The following is a 21,730-nucleotide window of genomic DNA, read 5'->3' on the forward strand; positions in this document are numbered from 1 at the left end:
CACAACCCTGATGCACAAAGAGGGGAAGGGGTTCCCACCGTGTCCGTTTCCCACCGCAGGTCAGGCAGCACCTTGGCCAAAGACCTTGCTCTGAAGGCTGGAGGTTTAGTAAAGTTTTCCAGTAGTTCTGGGCCAGGGAGATAGCATTCCAGACCCCACCTCTCTAAGAGCAAGGAAATGCCTGATGATAAAGAAGATCCCAAGAGTTTTCTGAGGTACTTTCACATCTTTTATTTTGTTTCTACTTTACAACTTATTAATTATCCCAGCTTGACTCAAGGAGAAACTGTAGCTCAGAAGATACACTCCAGCCACTTTCAGAGCCTGGGTCTGATGCCGGTGTTCTCTGCTCCAGAACCCAATTTCTGTTTCCCCAAGCACCGGGTGGCATCCTAAGCGGAAGAGAGGACTGTAGGTAGCATGCGGATGAGAATCCCCCATCTGAATTGTCCTGTACTTTAATTTCTACTACAAAAAATAGAATTAGATTATCAAACCCCAGATCCTTTCTTTTGTTTAAGATAGAATAAGGGTTTTTTGTTTGTTCGTTTAAATGAGTCTCTGTAAAGTTGATTTCAGGAATGACAGAGGAGGTAGTATTCAGATATTACAAAAAAGACTGGAGTCTGAGTCTGCAAACACCACAAGACACAAAGGGAGAGGGAAAAAGCGAAAGGGAGGGAGAGAGGGAGGTTGGGAGGAGAGGAAGAAGGGGGAGGAGGGAGTGGAGGGAATAAGCCTCCAAGCAGAGCTGTACCCAGAGGCTGTGGACATTTCAGGTCTGGGTGGTTTCTCCCATCGTCCTTGCCCCCAGGGTGTCTTAGTGTGTAACTAATGTAAGGCTCACTCTAGGGCACACACTCACCGCGCACGGGCACACACCAGACATTTGTCTTTCTGGCTACAATCTAGAATTGAAGCTGGGGAGACCATGATCCTTCTAACCTCCTCCCACCCCAGCCTACTTCCTACAGCATTCAAAAATGCCCCCACTTTATCAAGACCAAGTTTGAACAACAGAATAGGCATTAGGGTGAGGCTGGACTGGAGGACAAAAATCCTGCTCCCATCCTTCAGAGACAGCCTGTGGCTCCTCCACTGTGGGGGAAGAACTGCATCTCTCTGCTTTCAGGTGTTTGCTCTCCCACATTATCTCTTCCTTTCTCTAACCATGTCCAGGGACTCTTTTTCTTTCTTTCTTTCTTTCTTTCTTTCTTTTTGGTAGAACCCAGGAACTTTGAATAAATGGAGATTTTCTCCTGCACCCTAGTTTCTTTTTTTTTTTTTTTTTTTAAAGATTTTATTTATTTATTTGACAGAGAGATATCACAAGCAGATGGAGAGGCAGGCAGAGAGAGAGAGGGAAGCAGGCTCCCTGCTCAGCAGAGAGCCCGATATGGGACTCGATCCCAGGACCCTGAGATCATGACCTGAGTCGAAGGCAGCGGCTTAACCCACTGAGCCACCCAGGCGCCCTGCACCCTAGTTTCATTTGGGCATCACAAGTAAAGAGTCCTGGCAAATAAACAAAAAAAGTCTTCTAGGAATCTGGAAAACCATTATTGTAAGTAACCATTATTGTCTCAGAAAAGAGATGGTAGGGAAGGGAGAAGATGACTATTCACATATTTCAAACAGGATCTAGACCTCTACTGTGTGTGTCTCCAGACCTAGAAGCAAAGGGTGGAAGATACAGGGAGGTCGGCTTCAGTTCTGTGACCCGGGTCAACTGTAAAATGGAGGCAATAGTACTTACATCATAGGGTGGTTGTACGAATAAGTTAAGTGCTCAGGGTATCCCTGGCATTTCATAATATCTCAGAACATGCTTGTTTCCTTTTTTGGCCTCATTCAAAAATGTCTCCTGAAGCAGTAAGCTTCCTTTCTGGAAAATTTCAAGGTAGAATTAAAATTCCTTACTGCCAAGATTCTGTGCTTCAGTGCCTCTTACCACTTTTCATATAGAAAAATAATGGCTCACACGGAATCTTCACCATGCTCCAGGCACACAGAAAAGGGCTTTTTGTATGTGCTTTATTTCATCTTCTCATCAGCCCTATGAGGTAGGTACTATTATTAATGCCTCCCCTCTTTTTTTTTTTTTTTTTTCTCTGAATGAGAGAATTGAGGCTTAGAGTGGTGGAGTAACTTACCCAAGGTCACACAACCAGTAAGAGGCAGACCAGGGACTTGAACTTCAGGATGTGTCACACTTGGGAGTGTGATGGGAGAATTGGTGGCATTATTTATCAAATCTCCACTCCTCTTCCAGGCTCAGGGGCTCTAATACTCTGGGCTTCATCCATCTCTTTTTGTAAAATGTCTTCATTTCTCAAAATTTTCAAAACCACCCTATTTTGCAACTATCATGTGAACAGCTTCTTGTCTCTCCTACCTTACTATAAGTGGGCGTGGGGATTTTTACTCTTAAATATCTCCCCACACTCAGTAAACTTTCCGAAGAACAAGTTCATAGGCTTCTAATAATTCTTTGATTGCCAGTGGAATGAGGCAGCTCCTCTTCTCTGCCTTACCTACCCCCATCTTTTCTTCCTGTGCTGTTAGAAAAGTCTTTTCTTGGCTCGAACAAATACTACAGTCTGTTCAAGGAGCTAACATTTATTGAGTTCTTAATAGGTGCCAGGCATTGTTCTAAGTACTTTACATATATTAACCTATGAGCTAAGTCCTATTTTCACTCCCATTTTACAGAAAAGGAAACTGAATGTACCAGTGCATCAGGATTTATCCGAGTAAACAAGTCAATGCTTTGCCGATGGGTAGTATTAGCAACGGTGGCCATACAAATATCTTTTGCTTGCATCATGCAATACAGCTTTATGTACACTCTGTCATCATCAGTCACCATTAGCAAACAGACACTAATGTCCTTGTTTTATAAAAGAGGAAACCATGGCTCAAAGAGGATGAGAGATTCTCACTAGTCACACAGCAAGTGGTGTCTGGACGCATGAGAAAGCACTGTATTGACCCCATTTCAAGAAACCTGGGGGCAAGGGAGAGAGGTCCATGGGGAGAAAAACACCCTCCCACACAAAAGGCACTTACAACTATTAACTAAAAAATAAAAGCTGGTCACAGCAGAGACTGGATGGGAAGCCAGATCTTTGACTCCTAGTCCAGTGCTCTTTTCTTTATGCAAGAGACTGGGAAGCAAGTCTGGGGTCCAGATTTGGCTGGCAGGCTTGATTTGGGATGATAAGCCTGAGAGAGCAGTGCTCTTAAGAAAAAGAAGAGGGGGGCCTCGGTGGCTCAGTGGGTTGAAGCCTCTGCCTTCAGCTCAGGTCATGATCCCAGCGTCCGGGGATGGAGCCCGGCATTGGGCTCTCTGCTCAGCAGGGAGCCTGCTTCCCTTCCTCTCTCTGCCTGCCTCTCTGACTACTTGTGATCTCTGGCTGTCAAATAAATAAATAAAATCTTTAAAAATTTAAAAAAAAAGAAAGAAAAAGAAGAAAAAGCAGCATTTTTATGTTCCTGCATGTTCTACATTTTCCACAATGAGCATGTGCTGCCTGCATCACAGAAACAAATACATGAAGAGGGGGACAAAATTCATCCTTCTGAGGAGATCCCTGGGCTGGCCCTGGGTCCCTCCCTGGCATTTTGGGGTCCTCTCTGATCCATCCCCACTGGCCAACCGGGCCCACCTTATGGGCAGGGGCCTGGGAAGCAGGGCTGGGAGGGATCCTAGAAGCTCCTACTGAGGCTGAGATAAGCAGAGACGGACACAGGATCCCTGACATTGGAAGCTGAATGCTGTAGGCCCACAACATTTCTCAAAGAGCCACCCATGACCCTCCAAAGGGTAAGAATCTCAGATCACAACGATGAACCGGGGCCTCAGGGTTAGGAGGACTGGTCAAACAAGCACCAAGAAACCTAAAAAAATCTCCTCGTCCCCCTCTGAGTATAACTGGCAGGGGGGAGAGGCCCTGCCTCATGTACTCACAATTTTAATTTAAGCTCTTTTTTCCCCTGGCCCATCCTTGTCCCCATTCAAAGCAAGCAGGGTGGACAGGCAGGATTATTCATATAATTCCAATCTCAGACACCCTCCTCTTCCTCCTAGGCCCGTAGCCAATGAAGACCAGTTCCTGACCCTAGGGACTGTGTGCCCACAGCTTCCTATCTTGCCTCTTTACCCAGGGTCTAAGGCTCTGATTGATATGCTGTGGCCAACTTTCTTCCCAGGTGTTTCCTAAAAAGCCAGCTGCAAGTCTCAGCAACCACTGAATTCTACCCGACCCCGTGGTTGGAGCTCTCACTATGTGCTGGTTGTTATGACACAGTTGCGGCTGGTGGCACAGACCCTCAGCGTGGCCTGGGAGGTTAATGGCAGGACAGATGACACTCACGTGTCAGGTCGGAGGAGGGAGAAACGGCACACAGGTGAGACTCCCCAGGAGAGCAACTGATTCACAGGTTGGGGATGAAGAGCATAGCTTCTTGGAGGTGCAATGGCAGCTCTGGAAATGCGTGTGAAGGTGAAGGGTCCCTATACAAGAGAATGAGTTGTAGTCCTGTCAAAAAGGTGGAGTCGGTAAAATGCTGGGTGAGTTTAGGAGACAGGCAACCGCTGGAGCCTGGGTTGGGGAGGAAGGACAGAAGGTTAGAGGTGGATTATGGCCAACTGGCCAGAATGAGGAGGACCTTGGTGTACTACTAAGGAATTTGGACTTTATCAGACAGTGTGTAGGTGTCATTGAGGGTTTCTGAGCAGAGCAGGTGGGCTCTGTGCTCAGATCTACGCTTAAAAAAAAGATCACAGTGCGGAGAGAGCAAGGAGAGGTCTTGGAGGTTGGGAAACAGGACACTACAGCCCAGTACAGGAGATAATGGAGCCTTTTAACTACAGCCACGGCCGGGACCAGCTACATAATTTATGGAACCTGGTACAAAAAGAAAATGCAGGGTTCCTCGTCCAAAAATTAAGAATTCCAAGAGAGCGACAGCGGAGCATTAAACTAAGCATGAGGCTCTCTGTAGCAATACAGGTCAGACACCCGTGAAGCCGGCCCTGTCCCAGGATGGGAAGGGGAAAGGGAACGACAGAAGAGAAATCTGGAAGGCAGGGTCCTGGGACCTGGTGATCTGTTGGACAAGAAAAGAGAGGCTGACAGATGACTTTTCTGCACCGGCTGCCAGGTCACCCCCCCTTTACTGGGCACCCCTTTGGGTGGTCCATGATCACCTCTAACTTCCTATTATGTCTGAACATCACACCCCTCTCCGCTGCTGCTACTCACCCAGATCTGTTCCTGTAGGTTCCCTATCTAAAGGTGTCACCGTGCACCTAATTACCCCAGTTGAAAACCTTGGCGTCACCCTCTACTGTCTCCCCATGCCGTCCCTTCCGGCAATTTACTTCCTAAATGTTTCTCCCATCTGTGTGGCCTCTTCAATCGCCGCTATCACTGCCAAGTTCCGGCAGGCCCTTATCAGCTCAGGCCTGGATTACCCACAAAAGCCTCCTATCTGTCTCCCTGATTCCAGTCTCCACCCCTACCCCCACTCTCAAATAAAATATCCTCCACAGTGCTGCCTCAGAGAGGTTCCAAGTGTCACCTGACCAGGTCACCGAGCAAGACCCAGTGCTGCTGCAGCCAAAGGATAAGATCCAAACGTCTTAAATGGCTCACAAGGCCCTCCGCCATCTGACCCTGCTTAATTTTCTAATAAATGCCAAAAGTGGTTTCGTCTCCCACATAGCTCCAGTGCAGGCCAAGCCACCAAGCCGGAATTTTGTTTTGTTTTGTTTTTCTTTACCTCTATCAGTTTCCTCTGCCTGGAATGCCTTCCACCCTCCCCCTCCACGGCCTGGCTAACCTCAGTTCATTCTTTGAAGTTCCTGTCAGCTCTCCCCTGGTCTGGGAGGCCTTCTCCAGGTCCCCACTCCTCACACCCTGGATGCTTTTCCATGCCGACTGCAGGAACTTACAGATGCCAGTGGCTACGCCAAGCCTCCTCTCTGCGCTGGGGGCAACCCGAGCAGAGAGTGGGTCCTGCCCACTTTGGTGTCCGGCTCCCAACACAGAGCCTGGCTCTCTGGGCGCTGCAGGCACGTATGGCTCTGGCTGAACTGTCTGGTGGTGGAGGTTACTGGTGACACTGGAAGATGAGCCATCTGCCCGGAAGGCTGGCAGGAATAGCCCTAAAGAGAAAGAAAAACCCCATGTCCCATCTTTAGTAAGTCTCCCCGGGCAGGGCCAGGACGGCGCCTCCAATTGAATGCAGCTGTGACCTAATAGCAACTATCTAGTGTCTAGTTTGTGTTTGATTTCAGAATTTGACTTCTGCTTCCTTCTAAAAACCTCATTCTCTTATGTCTATAGTAAACAAGAAGCCCCACCAGAGCAGAGGCAGCCTGTTTTCCACTGGGCTGACTCCTCCCCAGTCCGGTCATGGGTTAGACGGTAGAGAGACCCTGGCACAAAGCTGACCCTCAATAAATACTTGCTGAATGGGTGAATGTGTCCAGTTCACCAAGATTGGGGATGGGAAGCCCGAAGCTGCTGGGGACTGGCGGGGGCAGTCAGCCCGGGATTATTCTTGATCCACAGATAATCCCCCAAATCCAGAAGCCACCTGGACAGTTGCCTGGACTGAGCTCCATCAACGGATGCATGTTGATGCTGCAGCTGGTTCTGTGACAGATTTTCCAGGGGCCAGAAAACGGATCCTCAAAAAACAATTATTCTAATTATTATTGAAGTGTGACAGAGAGAAGGACTGTCAATCCTTTGAGAGCAGAATCTATTTGGGGAGATTAACTGCTGGCTCTTCTCTCCATTTTTACTTTGAGGTACTTTTATTATGGACCGTGTCAAGCAAACAGACAAGTGGAGAAAAGAGTATCATGAACCCACTGTAAGGTACCCATTACTGAACTCCAGCGGTTACCAACACAAACTCGAGGTCATCTCATCTATAATCCATCCCTTGAAGCAAATCCCAGCTAGCATCTCATTTCACGCGTTAAGACTTGGGTGGAGACCAAAATCTATTTCCGACTCATCTGGGGGGCACCGGCCCTGGGCTCCCCTTGGCCCAGCCTGGCTCCGTGCCCCGCACGGCCCCCACCCTGCGGGTTCCGAGCCTACGTCTATGAAACTCAAAGCCGGATTGTGCGGCGCCAGGCCCTGCCTCCTCCGCTTCCTCCTCTTCCCGCACAGCGTGGGTCACCTCGGCCTCGTGGCACCCCACCGGCAGCCCTCGGTGATGCGCGAGTGAGTGTCCCCGCGCAATGCCACAGAAAGCGGAGGGAGGCGCCTTCCACTTCCTCCTTCCCCGGCTGACTAACGCCCGGCGCCCGCCCCACGCCTCCGGCTCCCCGGGGCGTGGCCACAGCCCGAAGGGGCGGGGAAAGACCCATCTTCGGCCTTATATGGGCAGCCACGTCACAGGCCGCACACTCATTCACATAAAACGCGGCGCTGCCGGCGGAATCCCCGGCTTCTGGGGCGGCGAGTGGCCGGGCCGGCTGCCGAGCGTGCGGGGCGGGAAAGAAGAGTTGAGCTGCCGCTCCGGCTCCGGCTCCGGCTCCGGCGCCGGGCTCGCTCGCTCGCTCGGTCAGTCTGCCGGGCCGCAGCCTCGCGGGCCGCCCTCCCGCGCCTCGCCAGCGGGCACCCTGGCTGTGGGCACCGGCGGGGCGCGCGGCGCGGCACCGCTGGGCGGCGGCATGAAGGTCACGTCGCTCGACGGGCGCCAGCTGCGCAAGATGCTCCGCAAGGAGGCGGCGGCGCGCTGCGTGGTGCTCGACTGCCGGCCCTACCTGGCCTTCGCCGCCTCGAGCGTGCGCGGCTCGCTCAACGTCAACCTCAACTCCGTGGTGCTGCGGCGGGCCCGCGGCGGCGCGGTGTCGGCGCGCTACGTGCTGCCCGACGAGGCGGCGCGCGCGCGGCTGCTGCAGGAGGGCGGCGGCGGCGTGGCGGCCGTGGTGGTGCTGGACCAGGGCAGCCGCCACTGGCAGAAGCTCCGCGAGGAGAGCGCCGCGCGGGTCGTGCTCACCTCGCTGCTGGCCTGCCTGCCCGCCGGCCCGCGGGTCTACTTCCTCAAAGGTGAGCGCGTCGGGGCCGCCGAGCGCCTGCCACCACCCCTCCGCCCCCACCCCTGGGGCTCTGGGGTCCCCTCCCCGTGCGGGGCGCCTTCTGCGACCCGGAGCCCGGTAGTCAACACCTGCCGGAGTCCGCACGCCGAGGCTTGACGTGCGCTCGGGAGGGCGCTGCCAGTGTCAGCCCAGCCCTCGGAGCTTCCCCCTCCCCACCCGCGTTCCTCGAAAGCTCCCGGCGGCCGGCCCGCCTGGGTGGTGGGTAGGGTTGGTTGCGCAGCCGGGGGCGCCGCTTGTCGGCCGCGGGGGCCGTCGGCTCGTGCTGGGCGCGGGCCCCCGATTTGCTGGCGCCGGCTTAGCCGCCCTCGCTGGGGCCTGGGCTCTGAGCCTCTCTGATGGGCAGATCTGGCGGGATCAGCAGGTCGCGACCCCCCGGAGCGTGGCGCCGCGGCGTCCCCTTTCCTCCCGCCCGGACAATTAACGTGTGTTAGGCAGTCTGTACCGACCCCTCTTGCCTTTTTGACCCTGGCGAGTCCCTCCCCTTCCTTTCCACTTCAATTTACTGCTGTTTATTGTTTTCCTCCGGCCGTTCCTTCTCCCCTCCCAGGCCTTTCTCTAGCTCCATTTGGAGCTGACAGCCTTCCCACCCTTTTCAACCCTTCCCTCAAACCCTCCCCCACGCCACCCCCGCAGATCATTCCCGGGACTGGCCTCCTGCTATCTGCCCGGGTTTGGAGGGGGCGGCCGGCCAGCCCGCCCCGGGATTTAGGAGAGGTGCAGCAGGGTGGTGGTGGATGGGGGTTCCGTCGCCTTTGGTTTGAGGCGCCCCAGAAGCTGCCCCACAAGTCCGTCCATTACACCTGCTGGAGAGAGGACTTTGACTTCCCTCACTGTGTAGTCAGTGAGTGACTTTCAAATTACAGAGCATTGATTTCTGGGTCACTTCCTATGACTACTCCCGCCTTGTATTTGAGTCTTTTGTAAACTCCAATGTATGGGAAACTCAGTTCTTAGAGCAGAGATGAGTGTTCCGCCCAAGCTGTGCCCCAAGGCCCTGCCAACCCTGTTGCAGACATCTTGAGATACAGCAGTGATGTGGTTCAGAAATGAGCCTGAGGGCCCTTTTTAAAACCAAGCAGCCTGGGGAATTTCACACCTGCGGGGCCTGGAGATCACACACGGAGCCCCTACCTCTGTTAGCACCTCGTGTAGACTGTTCCCTGTTGATTTCTGTTCCGTAGATGATCATCTTCTCCACCAGCCTCAGCTTGTCTGGGAAGGAGCAAGGCCCTCCTTAAGACGTTTCACACTTAGCCCAGGGTGGTGGTCTTTGTCTCCTTTCTTAGCAGTGAGTACAGGAAAAGCTACTGCCTTCCCAGGAGTATGAAAGATATATTTCAGGAAACCCCTCCTGGTCCTGCCTCTGCTCCCCAGGCCTCTCCTCTCCATGGGGGGGGGGGGGTCATGTTGACTGTTGCAAAGTTACTGCCACAGGAAGTAAGTGGCTCTGTAGACTCACATCTTCGGAAATTCGTGTCTAAAATGTTTATTTAAATGACAGTAACGTACACAGGTAAAAATTTTAAAAGCACAAAGCCTGTACAATGAAAAGTGGGTCTTCTTCACACCCTTGAATCCAGTTCCACTCTCCAGAGACAGCCACCAAATATTTTCTGTTCATCTTTAGACAAGTTAATTTTCCCCGAGTATCTTTAAAAAATAGAATGATTTTGCATATTTTGTATTCTTGCTTCTTGGACGCAACTAGACCTTGGGAGGTTTGCCTTTATCAGAACATACATGTCCGTTTTGCTTTTTATTTTATTTTTTAAAATTTATTAGAGAGAATGCATGCAACATGAGGAGCAAGGGGAGGGAAAACAGGGAGCAGGGCCCAGGGCTTGATCCCAGAACGCTGGGATCATGACCAAAAGGCAGACGCTTAACCTACCGAGTAAGGCGCCCTTCACTTTTTAAACTGGTCCCCTGTTGGTAGCCAGTAGGTTGCTTTCAACCTCATTATTTGAGGCAATGTGGTAGGGTATATTTTTGTTCAAATGCTTTGCATGTGCACTATCTTTCAGTAGGATTCAGAGAATTGGCAGGTTGATAGTTGTGTACATTTTAAATCTCAGTAGGAATTGCGGGATGCTTAACCGTTTACAACACAACGAAGGTTAAATTGTTGTCCAAGAAAATTTTGATTTCCTTACTGCCTCATGTCCAGATACAAATTCAGGTTTTAATCTAGTGGCATTTCAGATCTTGGGGACAATGCCTTTTATACTTCCCTTTATTCTCTCCCCCCCCCCCTTTATTCTCTTCCCCCTCCCCAAACATAACACTGAAATGGCATGGCGACCGGATGGCATTGTCAGTGTGTATTTAAATACAGTGTTCTTGCAACTTCTCTGCTCCCCTGGTCATGCAACGGTGATCAAAAGCCCAGTCACTCTGAAGAGGGCTGAAGCAGCAAGAAAAAGGGCCACAGCTCTTGAAACTCAAGAGAATGGTCTGTCTCTCCCTGCCTCTCAGGGAAGAGTGGCTGAAAGAGACCGTCTAATCCGAAGGACTCCTGACCCCAGCTTGAAGAGATAGGCCCGCTTTTATCTGTCCCTCTACTACACTGAGCTGCTTTGTCCGCCTGCCTTGTTTTGTCAACAGGCAGGCAGGACCCGGCCCACACCACACCTCCTGTCTGTCCTGACAGCCATCTCTTTTAAGTGTGCTATTTAAAGACAAGAGATGGGGCAGCCTGAAGGCTTGTCTTTGCCAAGCCTCATTCTTGGGAACGTTTGGGAGGGCATGGACCACTCTTAGGCCAGATTCCCATTCCCGTCACTCAGTTTGTCTCCTGGAATCGAGAACTTTGGAGGCCCAGGCACAGGAAGTGATTTACTTTAAGGTCGCTTCTTCTAATGAAGCTGTGGGTCACTAAGTTTGACTGACCTTCAGTCTGTATCCTAGGAGGGTAAGGGTCCAGGTGCTACAGTTGGGGGGAGGGGGGAGGCCAGCAGGAAACTAAGCCACGAACACCATCACCTCCCTCCATTACTCTCTGGCATGTGGTCTGTTTATCATGACCAGGAGGACCAGAAGCTCATCTGGGGAGGCCCAATGGGCTTTTTGTTGAAGTGACCACAGAGGAGATTTGAGTGTACTCAATGGGGGCGGGGGCAGTTCCAGCAAGCGGGGAGGAAGCAGTAATGGCAAGATGACTCATTCTAGGAATTGGCTGCAGCTTCTGGGAGGGAGCTGGAGACCGCCATGTTATCCATTAACCATTTGTCTACCACAGGGGCTTAAGGCCACCATGTGCTCCTCTGTGGGCTATCAAAACGCCAAGAGACAAAAGAAGGAGGGGACTTTGTGGAAAATACATGGGCTCAGAATGCATATTTAATTGATGGTTTGAGGGGCGCCTGGGTGGCTCAGTGGGTTAAGCCGCTGCCTTCGGCTCAGGTCATGATCTCAGGTCCTGGGATCGAGTCCCGCATCCGGTCTCTCTGCTCAGCGGGGAGCCTGCTTCCTCTCTTTCTCTCTCTCTCTCTGCCTGCCTCTCTGCCTACTTGTGATCTCTCTCTGTCAAATAAATAATAAAATCTTAAAAAAAAAAAAATAGTTGATGGTTTGACCCTAAGTGAATTCTCTGGGTCAGAGAAAAATAGAAGTGGGTTTTCTGGAGGCTCCCGGAAGTCCCTTAGGTCCTTCTGGATTGAGAGTGAGAGTTTCCCCAAGTGAGGCTGGCCTGTTCACCTGGCAGCACTTGGCATGTTTTTCATTTGGTTCTTTACTGCTGAGTGCTGGACCTGAGACTTCTTTAAGATGACCAAGTTTCTGTGACCCAGTCATAGAGTAGTTTTTACCTTAAGTGACCCATCTGAAGAAGTTTAATAGTAAGGATTTTTACAGTCATACCTGCTGGTAGTTATCATTTCAGGGTTTGTTGTAGGGCAGGAAGATCAGGAAGGGAAGTTGAGGAAGATAGAAAGGAAGGGTTAGGTGGTCTTGAAGGGGAGAGAAACAGTTTTTACTTAATTGGGACTGAGAATTAAGTTCTAAAGCCTTGTGTGTCCAGTTTGGTTTAGAAGGTAATTAACTAGATTGATTACTCAAAATTGGACCTATAGAGAGTATTGTCAGCAGTGTTTTTTAGCACCTTGGGAGTGAGAAAGGGCAGGGCTGTTTTATTGCACCTAGTTTAAACCTCCTATTAGCCTCCATTCTCTTACGAATAGAGCGGTTCCATCTATAATCCAATTCAGAGCTAATGGGCTAGGAATGAAATAGACCAATTCAGGAGTCTCTTCTTGCAAATGAATGAAATTCTGCATAATCACACCTGCATTTTAGACCAAGGAGTGAAAATAGCTTTTGTTTTCTGGAGGGATTTGGTTAATATTTTCCAGATGCCAAATAGCTTTCCTTTCAGCTGCTTCTGATAGACATAAAAAGTTAATCATTGCCTCTCTGAACTATAACTTTTTAGAAAAGAGAGAGTGTGTGTTTGTGTCTGTGTAGCCCATTTCTGTTCTAAAGCTATTAGTTGGTTTGGCTTAATTTTTTTTTATAAGATCAGAATCTATGTTAGCTTGATATTCTTGACTCTTCCCCACTTAGGGTATTGATTAATTCTGGACATTTTCTAAAAGCTGAGCAATCAGTGTTTAACATCTATCTTCCTTTTTTTTTTTTTTTTTTTTTTTTTCCTTGCAGGAGGATATGAGACTTTCTATTCGGAATATCCTGAATGTTGTGTGGATGTACAACCCATTTCACAAGAGAAGGTTGAAACCGAGAAAGCCCTCATGAGCCAGTGTGGGAAACCAGTGCTCAGCATCAGCTACAGGCCAGCCTATGACCAGGTAAGTGGTGTGGAAGTGCCATCTTGGCTGCTGACTCTGCTCCTTCCCCAGCCCCCTGGCTCTTCCTCTCCCCGCTCAGTAGCACTGGTGCATTCTTCTGTGGATAAGGGTGTTGGCAGAGCCCTCTAGCTTCAGAGAGCTGTTGCTTGCCAACTTGAGTTTTCCATCCAAGAGTATATGGGCTTCTTTCCAGCAAACAAGCTGACAAGAGCAAACGAGCCCCAGGATGCTTGACAGCTTCTGGAGAAAAGAGGAAGTGAAAGATACATTCTTATTAGCTGGCCTAGGAAGCAGAAGCTTCAAAATATCAGTTTAGGTTTCCCTGAAGATGTTTCAGAGCGGACTATCAGGCTTCCTGTGTTAATCTTCTTTGTAATTGTTCATGCTGGGCAGTTTCAGCAAACCAACCCAGTACCTGTCAAGATGTGTCTTTTTGTTATTTTTAACTGAACCGGGGCTGGGGGAGGCTTGTGGAGACACTACTGTTTGGATGGCTAAGCAGAGGCTGAGGGTTTCGGGTGCCTACAGTTCCATATATTCTGAAACCAGTGAAGATGAAGAGACACTGTAGAGGAGTTCATGCTCCTACAAACATGTGGTGTTTTTTTCCTTTGAAGAATTTAACTTTCTGGCAGGCTGTAAGGGCTGACTGTGTGGAAGGCTCAGTGAGGGGTCCTGCCCTCCAGTGCTGCAGGGTGAGGGGAAGGTGGGCAAGGACCCAGATCTGGCAGAAACCAGAGCCCAAGCCCTCCTTCCCACTTCACAGGAGGGGAGAAATCCCTGTCTCAGAACTGAAGATGATCTCTTTGCAACGAATCCGGTAGCTGGGCTCCTAGCAACAGTAGGCCCAGAAGGACTCCCTTCTCTTAACTCTGGCTCTTTTCAAGACCTTGGTGTTTTCCACAGAAACAGAACTTCTTTTGGAAAGGGCCTGTCCTAGGCACCTGACTTGGAGGGAGAAGCTTTTCAGGTCTTTCCCACAACATAAGTGCATGTCCAGATCATAAGAAGGAAGATGTCTGGAAGCTGCCCGGTGTGAACAGAGATCTGCCCCAGTAAAGCCAAGTGACTGCCCTTGAGTGGGATCCCTGGTCGGGAAGTCTATTAGCTTGGCCAGGTTCCAGGGTTATTATATTGTTTGTTTTCCTTTATTAAACAGCATATTGGGGCGTCTGAGTGGCTCAGTGGGTTAAACCTCTGCCTTCGGCTCAGGTCATGATCTCAAGGTCCTGGGAATGAGCCCCGCTTTGGGTTTTCTGCTCAGCAGAGAGCCTGCTTCCCCGTCTCTGCCTGCCTCTCTGCCTACTAGTGATCTCTCTCTGTGTCAAATAAATAAATAAAAATTAAAAAACAAAACAATACAAAAAAAAAAAAAAAAAAGCAGGGACGCCTGAGTGGCTCAGTTGGTAAAGCCACTGCCTCCGGCTCAGGTCATGATCCCAGGGTCCTGGGATTGAGCCCCGCACCAGGCTCCTTGCTTGGCAGGGAGCCCGCTTCTCTCTCCCACTCCGCCTGCTTGTATGCGTTCTCTCTTTCTCTGACAAATAAATGAATAACATCTTAAAAAAAAAAAAAAAAACAGCATATGATGAACCCTCAGCATTCAAGTCATGGGCATGTGGCTTAGCTGGATTTCTGTTTTCTGTTTGTTTGGGTGTTTTCCCCTCACTTCTCAGAAAGTGAAAGAGAAACAAGAATTGTCAGGATGTTGTGAAGGCACAGCAGACCTTTGGCCAAGAAAGGACTGGGGAGGCCCTGACGTGTCTCCAGGGTTCATCTGGGGAACCCCCTAGTGCTATTTCTTAGAAGCGCTGCTGCATGGAGAGAAGCCAAGCAAGGTCGTGTTAACCTTTGGGGTTTCTGAAGGCTTCTGGTTCCTTCCTCTTGAGTCAAAACAGAGGATTCAGAAAAAGAAAGACGTGGTTTCAGGGCTATGTTGTTCTAGGCTTTAGAGGTAATTGGATAAGGTCCCAGGCCTGGTGTGTCCATGTGTTCCGGGCCTAAACAGGGAGAGATCTGTGTAGATGCATGGGAAGCGTTCAGTCCAGGGGCCAGCTATAGTCGGTGCGAATAAAAATACTGGTTGTTGGGGCAACCTGGGGGCTCAGTCCGTTAAGGATCCAACTTTGGATCTCAGTTCAGGTCTTGATCTTAGGATTGTGGGTTCAAACCCCTCCCTGAGCATCAAGACTACTATTAAAAAAAAAAAAAAATTCCTGGTTGTTACTCTTACTATCTTTGGTAAAATCCTCTATGACTTTCTTCCAAGCGGCCCCACTGGCCTTTGCTGGAACACTTGATTTCTCAGGAAAGAAAAAGCGCACACCACACGCCAAGTAATTGGAGAATTGCCTTCTGCTGGCCCTCATCCTATGCCCCTTTCCCTGTTATGAGTCTGGCCGAGTTTCCGTTCCACTTTTATTCTGGGACAGGAAATGGAAACACAGGAAGCGGATGGATGATACAGGAAAGGCTCCCAAAGACACAGCCCCTGCCCCCCGCCCCTCCAAGCCCAGTGTTTCTCTCTCAGTCTCTGGGGCCTCCCTTTGTTCCAGTTATCGCTGGTTTTTCTTGCCACCTGGGAGCTGCTACGAGTGCCAGAGTCTGACCAGCTAGCTGTTTTTAACTTTGCCTCAGGGTAGATGGTCTCCGCTTCTAATTGGGAGCCTCCTTAACTGGAAACCTGGTGTGTGGGTGGCCTTCCAAAAGGGTGATGATGTAAGCATCTCTCACGAGCCCTCAGTCCCACGTGAGGAAGATAAGGGGAGGAGAAGCCCCTCTGGGTAAACAGTGGGATTCTGGGTAAACAGTGGTCATTTCCACTTCCAAGAAGCATCCGTGCTGGGGATGCACTCTGACCTCTCCGAAACCCACGTGCATCTTGAGATCAGTCATGGGTGTCCTAGTTTTGATAAAATATACCATGAAGATACCCTGACTGCAAAGGGGGGGGGACCTCGTCTTGTAGCTTCCTCTTCCTTTTTAACCTGTTTCATCTCGAAAGAAACAAAGGCTGCCCTGAGGTTAGAAGGCTTGCACTGGTGCCGTGGGGGCAGCGGGAACGTGAGCGGGAGCCTCTCGGTCCTTCCCCTTCGTGCCCATCTCCTCATCCTTGTCGGCGTAGGAAGGCTGCTCGCGTTTCCCACCTCAATATGTGTACAGAAACGAGGAATCTTTGCCGTCCCTGAGAGTCGCAAGGCAGCAGCAGTGGGTAGAGAGTTTGCCAGAGTGGAGGCTCCACCCACAATCTGGGCTGAACTGCCCTGGCGCCGAACTGTCCACCTGGAAACCAGAAAGGGAACCTCCCACCTGACAACAAGTAGGTCAGGGTGGTTTTGTTTCCTCTCCTGAAGGAGCAAGCTAATCCACGATTTCCTGGGTGTCCTCTGCCCCTCCCTCCAGGGCGGCCCGGTTGAAATCCTCCCGTTCCTCTACCTTGGAAGTGCCTACCATGCGTCCAAGTGCGAGTTCCTCGCCAACCTGCACATCACGGCCCTGCTGAACGTCTCCCGGCGGCTTTCCGAGACCTGCGCCACCCACGTACACTACAAATGGATCCCCGTGGAAGACAGCCACACAGCCGACATCAGCTCCCACTTTCAAGAAGCAATAGACTTCATTGGTAGGTTCAGTCCTTCGCCCTCTGCCGTCTGGGAGCCCCTGCTCTCGCTTCTGCGGTACTGATGGGGGCGGCCTTTGCCAAGGAGGACCGTGTCTCGGACGTGCGTCTGCCAGGAGCTGGAGCCGGGACGGCATGCGGCCACCAAAGAGGCGGAGGGGTGGACGCGCGCTGCTATTCATAGGAGCTTTCATTTGCAAGATAAATGAATTAATATTATTTTATGGCAGGACTCACTGCCGTTCTTGTTGTTCTTCCGAGCCGGGTGGGAAGCAGAGTGTGTCCGTGTGTGATGCTCCGTGCCAGGGAAGCCAGGGAGCGAAAGAACCGTCCTCGCGGTGCTCCTACGTAGGCTGGGGCATTTTTAGAAAGCCAGCAGAAGGATTGAGAGAACACTTCTTACACACCGAGCCCCGAGGGCCCTGGCAGCTTTTCACAGTTTTTGGCAGACTGCTTTAGGGGCAATTTGTTTTGCATTTCAGCTAATTTTGGATTAAAGATAGCATTTGACCGAGCTCCGTGCTCTGTGCATAGGGAAGTTGGCATCTTTTGTACGTTGTGTTAGGCGGTTACCGTTTTCTCCCCTGGGCAGGCCTGGAAAGGGCTCTGGGCCTTGGGTTTCCACCTCTTCAGCACAGGCTGGACTGTTCCTGCATTTGACAGCTTCGCTTTCCCCCCCTCCCTCTCTCGTGGCAGCGAGGCTGACTTTTTTTCTGTTTCAGATTTGCAAGTATCACTCCCCAACCTTGGGGCCTTGCCTTTCTTTCCCATTAACACGCATAGTTGTTGAAGCTGAGATGTGATTTTCCTTATCTTGTTTTGAGGGCTTTTGGAGGGAGAAGGGCAGGTGTTGAGCCCAGCAGTAACTATGGAGGGCAGGCAGCAATTACGGGGACTCCCTTCAGCCACAGGGTGGGCCCTGTGCTCATCACACGTGATTTCATCCCTATAGGAAACCCACTGGGAAAGTCACCAGAGGCAGGAGGCTGAGCCTATCCTGGTCTTCTGAGCCTCTGGGCTTAGAGGATCCCTTTGGATCTCTGAGAGGCTGCCCAGTTGATGGGTTCAGAATGGGAAACCCTTGACTTGTCTCCCTGGCCCTGGGAATGCCTTGCCCTTCTCTGCCTGTTATTTAATTACCTAGATAGCTACTCAGTGAGGTCATGAAACCCACCCCCATCCATTTCTCAGAAGCCTTCTTCCCCGTCCTGTGAGTTGTGTACACAACCGCATGAACCCACAACCTCCTGAGAGCACAGGATGCTTTTCCCCAGACTTCTTGCCTGCTGGTAAAAGGCGGGGACTGAGCCCATACCATGCTCTTGGCCCCTTCCCAGGGGAAGGGCCCTGGAGGGCCCCCGTAGTAGACAATCCCTGAGGGGCAAAGCAGGAGCAACACAGTCTAGGCCCTTTGCTTTCTTGGTCATGGTACCAAGCAATTAAAAGCTCATGGACAAGGAGCAAAGGAAAATTGGGGTCATGACCCTACAATCCAAGGGCTGGGGTCCCCTTTGAACTCATTTACAGGAAATTTTTTTCTTTGGAGTCAGACTAAGTTGGGGGTACCTCTAATGAGCTATGAGCTACACTGAGCATGTCCTTTGGGACTTCTGTTCTGTTGGGGAAACTCTGGGCTTCCTCCCTGTCTTTAGATCTTACGGATCTTACAGATACATTTTAGATCTTACAGATACATTTGCAAACTTTTAGAGCTTACAGATACATTTGCAAACTTCTTAAACCGGAGGAGGGAGCTGGGTAAGGGAGGGGACTTTATTTGCCCTTCAGAATCTTAAGTGTTTTTGCACACTGTGGCTTTACCTAGTACCGGGTACCTCAGACTTCCTGTGTTGTAATGTTGTCATTGTTTCCTCACTCGAGAGAGAGGGAATTGGAAAGACTGTTTTTTGTGGTTTTTAATTGATGTGTATATTTATGCATAACCTTTTGGCCCTCGGTTTTAACTGTTGTAGTTCCCTCGGTCGGGGGAGGAGTGGAAGAGAAAAGGAGGCACCCCCTTGTCATATTGAGCTAAAGAATGCCAGCCGATGGTGGTAGCTTTACAGCAGTGACTCCCATTGTTGTGCAAGATGGAGTTTGCGAAAGCCATTTCTATCCTCCGGTCTAGTAAGCGTCACTTGGCCAGGGCTGTAATTAGTGGCTGTGCACTATTTATTGTGTGTTTGGTGGTGGGAACCCTGGGAGCTGAGCCAAGCATCCTGCCCTGGCACAGCCAGACTGGGTACCCAGGGAGGCTGGCAGGCCTCTAGCAGGAGAGGGGCTGGGTCCTCCCGCTGAGAGTCAGATCCCAAGAGGCAGTCTTTGAACCTGGGACCCTCAGAAAAACGTACCTACCCAAGAAATTTGCATGTAATGTCAAGGATTTTCTGATGCCCTGTTGAAACCCATCCGTGGAACCCAAGTGAAGATGGCATCTCCAGGAAGGGATTCTTTCCCCTGATCTAGCACCTCTGAAGATTGGAAAGGCACTACATGGGGATAGACACTCGGGGGCCCCCATAAGCTCTGTCCTTGCCGGTGGGCATTAAAAAGACTGCGTGGGAACCTCAGCTCTTGGACAGGTGTGACATTTTGAGGACTTGGTCACTTTTGTGTTTAATTCTCGTATCTTGGCCTTTTGGTTTCCAGTCCCAACTCATCCTCCCCCTCTTTTCTTCCTTCCAGATGGTGTCAGGGAAAAGGGAGGCAAGGTCCTGGTCCACTGCGAGGCTGGGATCTCCCGCTCTCCCACCATCTGCATGGCTTACCTCATGAAGGCCAAGCAGTTCCGCCTGAAGGACGCCTTCGACTACATCAAGCAGCGGCGGAGTGTGGTCTCCCCCAACTTCGGCTTCATGGGCCAGCTCCTGCAGTATGAGTCTGAGATCCTGCCTTCTACGCCTCAGGCTCCCTCCTGCCCCGGGGAGGCAGCCGGCTCGTCTTTCATAGCCCATTTGCAGACACTGAGCCCTGACCTGCAGGCTTCCTACTGCACCTTCCCTACCTCGGTGCTGGCGCCCGTGCCCACCCACTCAACAGTCTCGGAGCTTGGCAGGAGTCCCATGGCCACGGCCACGTCCTGCTAAACCCGGGATGGGGGAGCCGGCCCAGCCCCAAGAACAACTGTGATTCTGCTTTTTTTTTAAACTCGTGGACATTTCATACCTGTGCAATACTGAAAACCTCACTCTGTCCCGCTGCCCTAGCGGGACAGTGAGCGGTCACCAGGCTTGCAAACGAGCTTTATGCTGACAGTGGGGATAGGTTTTGGGGACCGAAGGAAGCCCAAGCCATGATGAGAGCACAGTGCGTGCCGACTACTGTACTTCCAGACCCCCTGCCCTCTCAGGACCGCCCGGGCCCTGCACCTCCAAGCTCGCCTTTTCATTTCAAGTGCAAGGCAATATATACCCACGGCAGCGTGGGAGAGAGCAGTTGCTAGACCGGGAGAAAAGGCAGTGACGAAGCCAACTCGTTTTGAAGGAAGCACAATTTCCACCTTACTTTTTTAACTTTGGCAGTCTCTGTATCTGTTGCTTCAGGGCATAAGCTGATCACCGCCCAGTCAGGAAAGGAACCCCTCCAGGACTTGGAAGGATGCCATCTAGATGCTGGCTTGAACCCTCCCGCGCGTTTCCGAGACTCCCTCTTGGGTCCGGGGTGGAGCCGGATGGTTGAAGTAGCGAGATGTCGACCTATCTGGGTGTCCTTTCCACTGTGGGTTCTTCCCTGACTTCGGACTTCGCATGATTCTTTATTCATACTTGAACCTTTCTCGTGGCCCTTCTCCTCAAAGCATCTCTTGCGTCGTTGGAAAAGAGTTCTTCGGACCTTAGACCAAAAATCACCCCTTTGAGGGGGCGACAGCGGGTGCCAAGAGACCGAGGGACCCGCCGTGTCCGGGTCAGTGGCATTGACACGATGGTCTCCCCAGCCTGCCGTCCTTCATGTGTGCTTGTCTTGTCTCTTGTGACACACGTTTTCTTCTTCCCTGCCCCTGGGGCTTGTCTTCAAGCTGTGGACTTCTGGGGTTTGCAGATTTTGTATTGTGGTACTTCTTTTTTGTCCGTTGGTTCTTTCTCCAGGGGAAACGGCAATAATTTCCTAAAATCCATATGAATGTGAAGAAAAGCAGTATGTTACTGGGTGTTGTTGTTGTTGTTTTTTATAGTGCAAAATAAAAAGATGAAAAGAAAAAAGCCCCGCTTCGTGTTGGTGAGTTGGGGTAATACGGCCGAAAATGGAATCTGCATCTGCTCGCGGCTGGTGATAGGAACAGAATGTTGCTTTCCAGCCCAGAGGCTTCCCTAAGCTCACTTGCAAGAGGAATCTTTAGGTGCTGGCCACACGGAGAGGTGGTCGGAGCACCCACCCGCTCTTGCCTCCTATGAGCCCAGGCAAAGTGTTCTTGAACCTCAGACGCTTCATCAGTGAAACGCATTAGAGGTTCCCCAAGGTTCCTCAAAGCTCAAGGCCCTTGATCATAGCAAACCTGAATGCAAAGCTTGTGGTCAGCCTCATAGTGCCGGGCACATGGCAGACACACTCAGAAGAGGCTGGAAAAATGCCTAAGGGACAGAGAAGTGAACTAGGTGACAGTTCATCCTAAATACCTGCCCCCTCCATTGTTTTCCACTCCTGGAACTAATTTCTGTCAGGTAATTCCCTCAGTCAATGAGTGGGTTTAAATCCCAACCTGGATTGACTTGTCCACTGAGTTCTTTCCTCTGTTGGTGGAGGAAGAAAGGAATAATACTGAGTTCTTCCCACACCTGGCGAGGCCTCTGGCCCAGCCTAGCTCTTGGGGCCTGTTTCCTAATCAGGACCTGATGTGGGAATTCCAAACATACCCCTCAGTTCTGGGGGGCCCAAAGAGACAGCTTCCCTGTCAGTTACCACGTCCGCAAGATGGCGGCCTAGCCCAGGGTAGCCCAGCTCTTTCTAAACATACCACCTCAAAGGCTTGACTTGAGGCCTCGTTCTCTGCAAGCCTTTTCTTTTCACCACTCTCCCTCCACAGATTTCCTTGGCAAGCCCTCAGGTAAGAAAGCCACCCACACTAGAGAGGCTGCGTGCCACTCTGCATAATAATCCAAGCAGGACTTTCACGAAAAGTGGAGGGAAGAATGTTGGATGGGCGAGGGCAGTCCTGGCTTCTAGCCCTCACCTTGCCCCTAA

The 21,730-nt window shown here is 50.9% G+C and overlaps 1 protein-coding gene across 1 annotated transcript; it reads left to right on the forward strand.

Annotated features, from left to right (window-relative positions):
- The first annotated feature begins 7,437 nt into the window (after positions 1–7,437).
- On the forward strand, positions 7,438–20,694 carry DUSP5 (dual specificity phosphatase 5). Its single transcript, XM_082720196.1, has 4 exons — positions 7,438–8,078; positions 12,785–12,933; positions 16,336–16,555; positions 19,238–20,694. Exons 1-4 carry the CDS (start codon positions 7,700–7,702, stop codon positions 19,636–19,638), a joined length of 1,149 nt encoding a protein of 382 aa, XP_082576322.1. The 5' UTR covers positions 7,438–7,699; the 3' UTR covers positions 19,639–20,694.
- The last annotated feature ends 1,036 nt before the right edge of the window (positions 20,695–21,730 follow it).

Source organism: Mustela nivalis (assembly GCF_964662115.1).
Source record: "Mustela nivalis genome assembly, chromosome: 2".
Taxonomy (NCBI): Eukaryota; Metazoa; Chordata; class Mammalia; order Carnivora; family Mustelidae; genus Mustela; species Mustela nivalis.

What these genes read in the sequence shown, in the direction of transcription:
- DUSP5 (XM_082720196.1), top strand. Translation starts at nt 7,700, where the DNA reads ATGAAGGTCACGTCGCTCGACGGGCGCCAGCTGCGCAAGATGCTCCGC. An exon ending in ACAGGCCAGCCTATGACCAG is followed by an intron (nt 12,934 to 16,335) that starts GTAAGTGGTGTG and finishes CCCTCCCTCCAG; the next exon opens with GGCGGCCCGGTTGAAATCCT. An exon ending in AGAAGCAATAGACTTCATTG is followed by an intron (nt 16,556 to 19,237) that starts GTAGGTTCAGTC and finishes TCTTCCTTCCAG; the next exon opens with ATGGTGTCAGGGAAAAGGGA.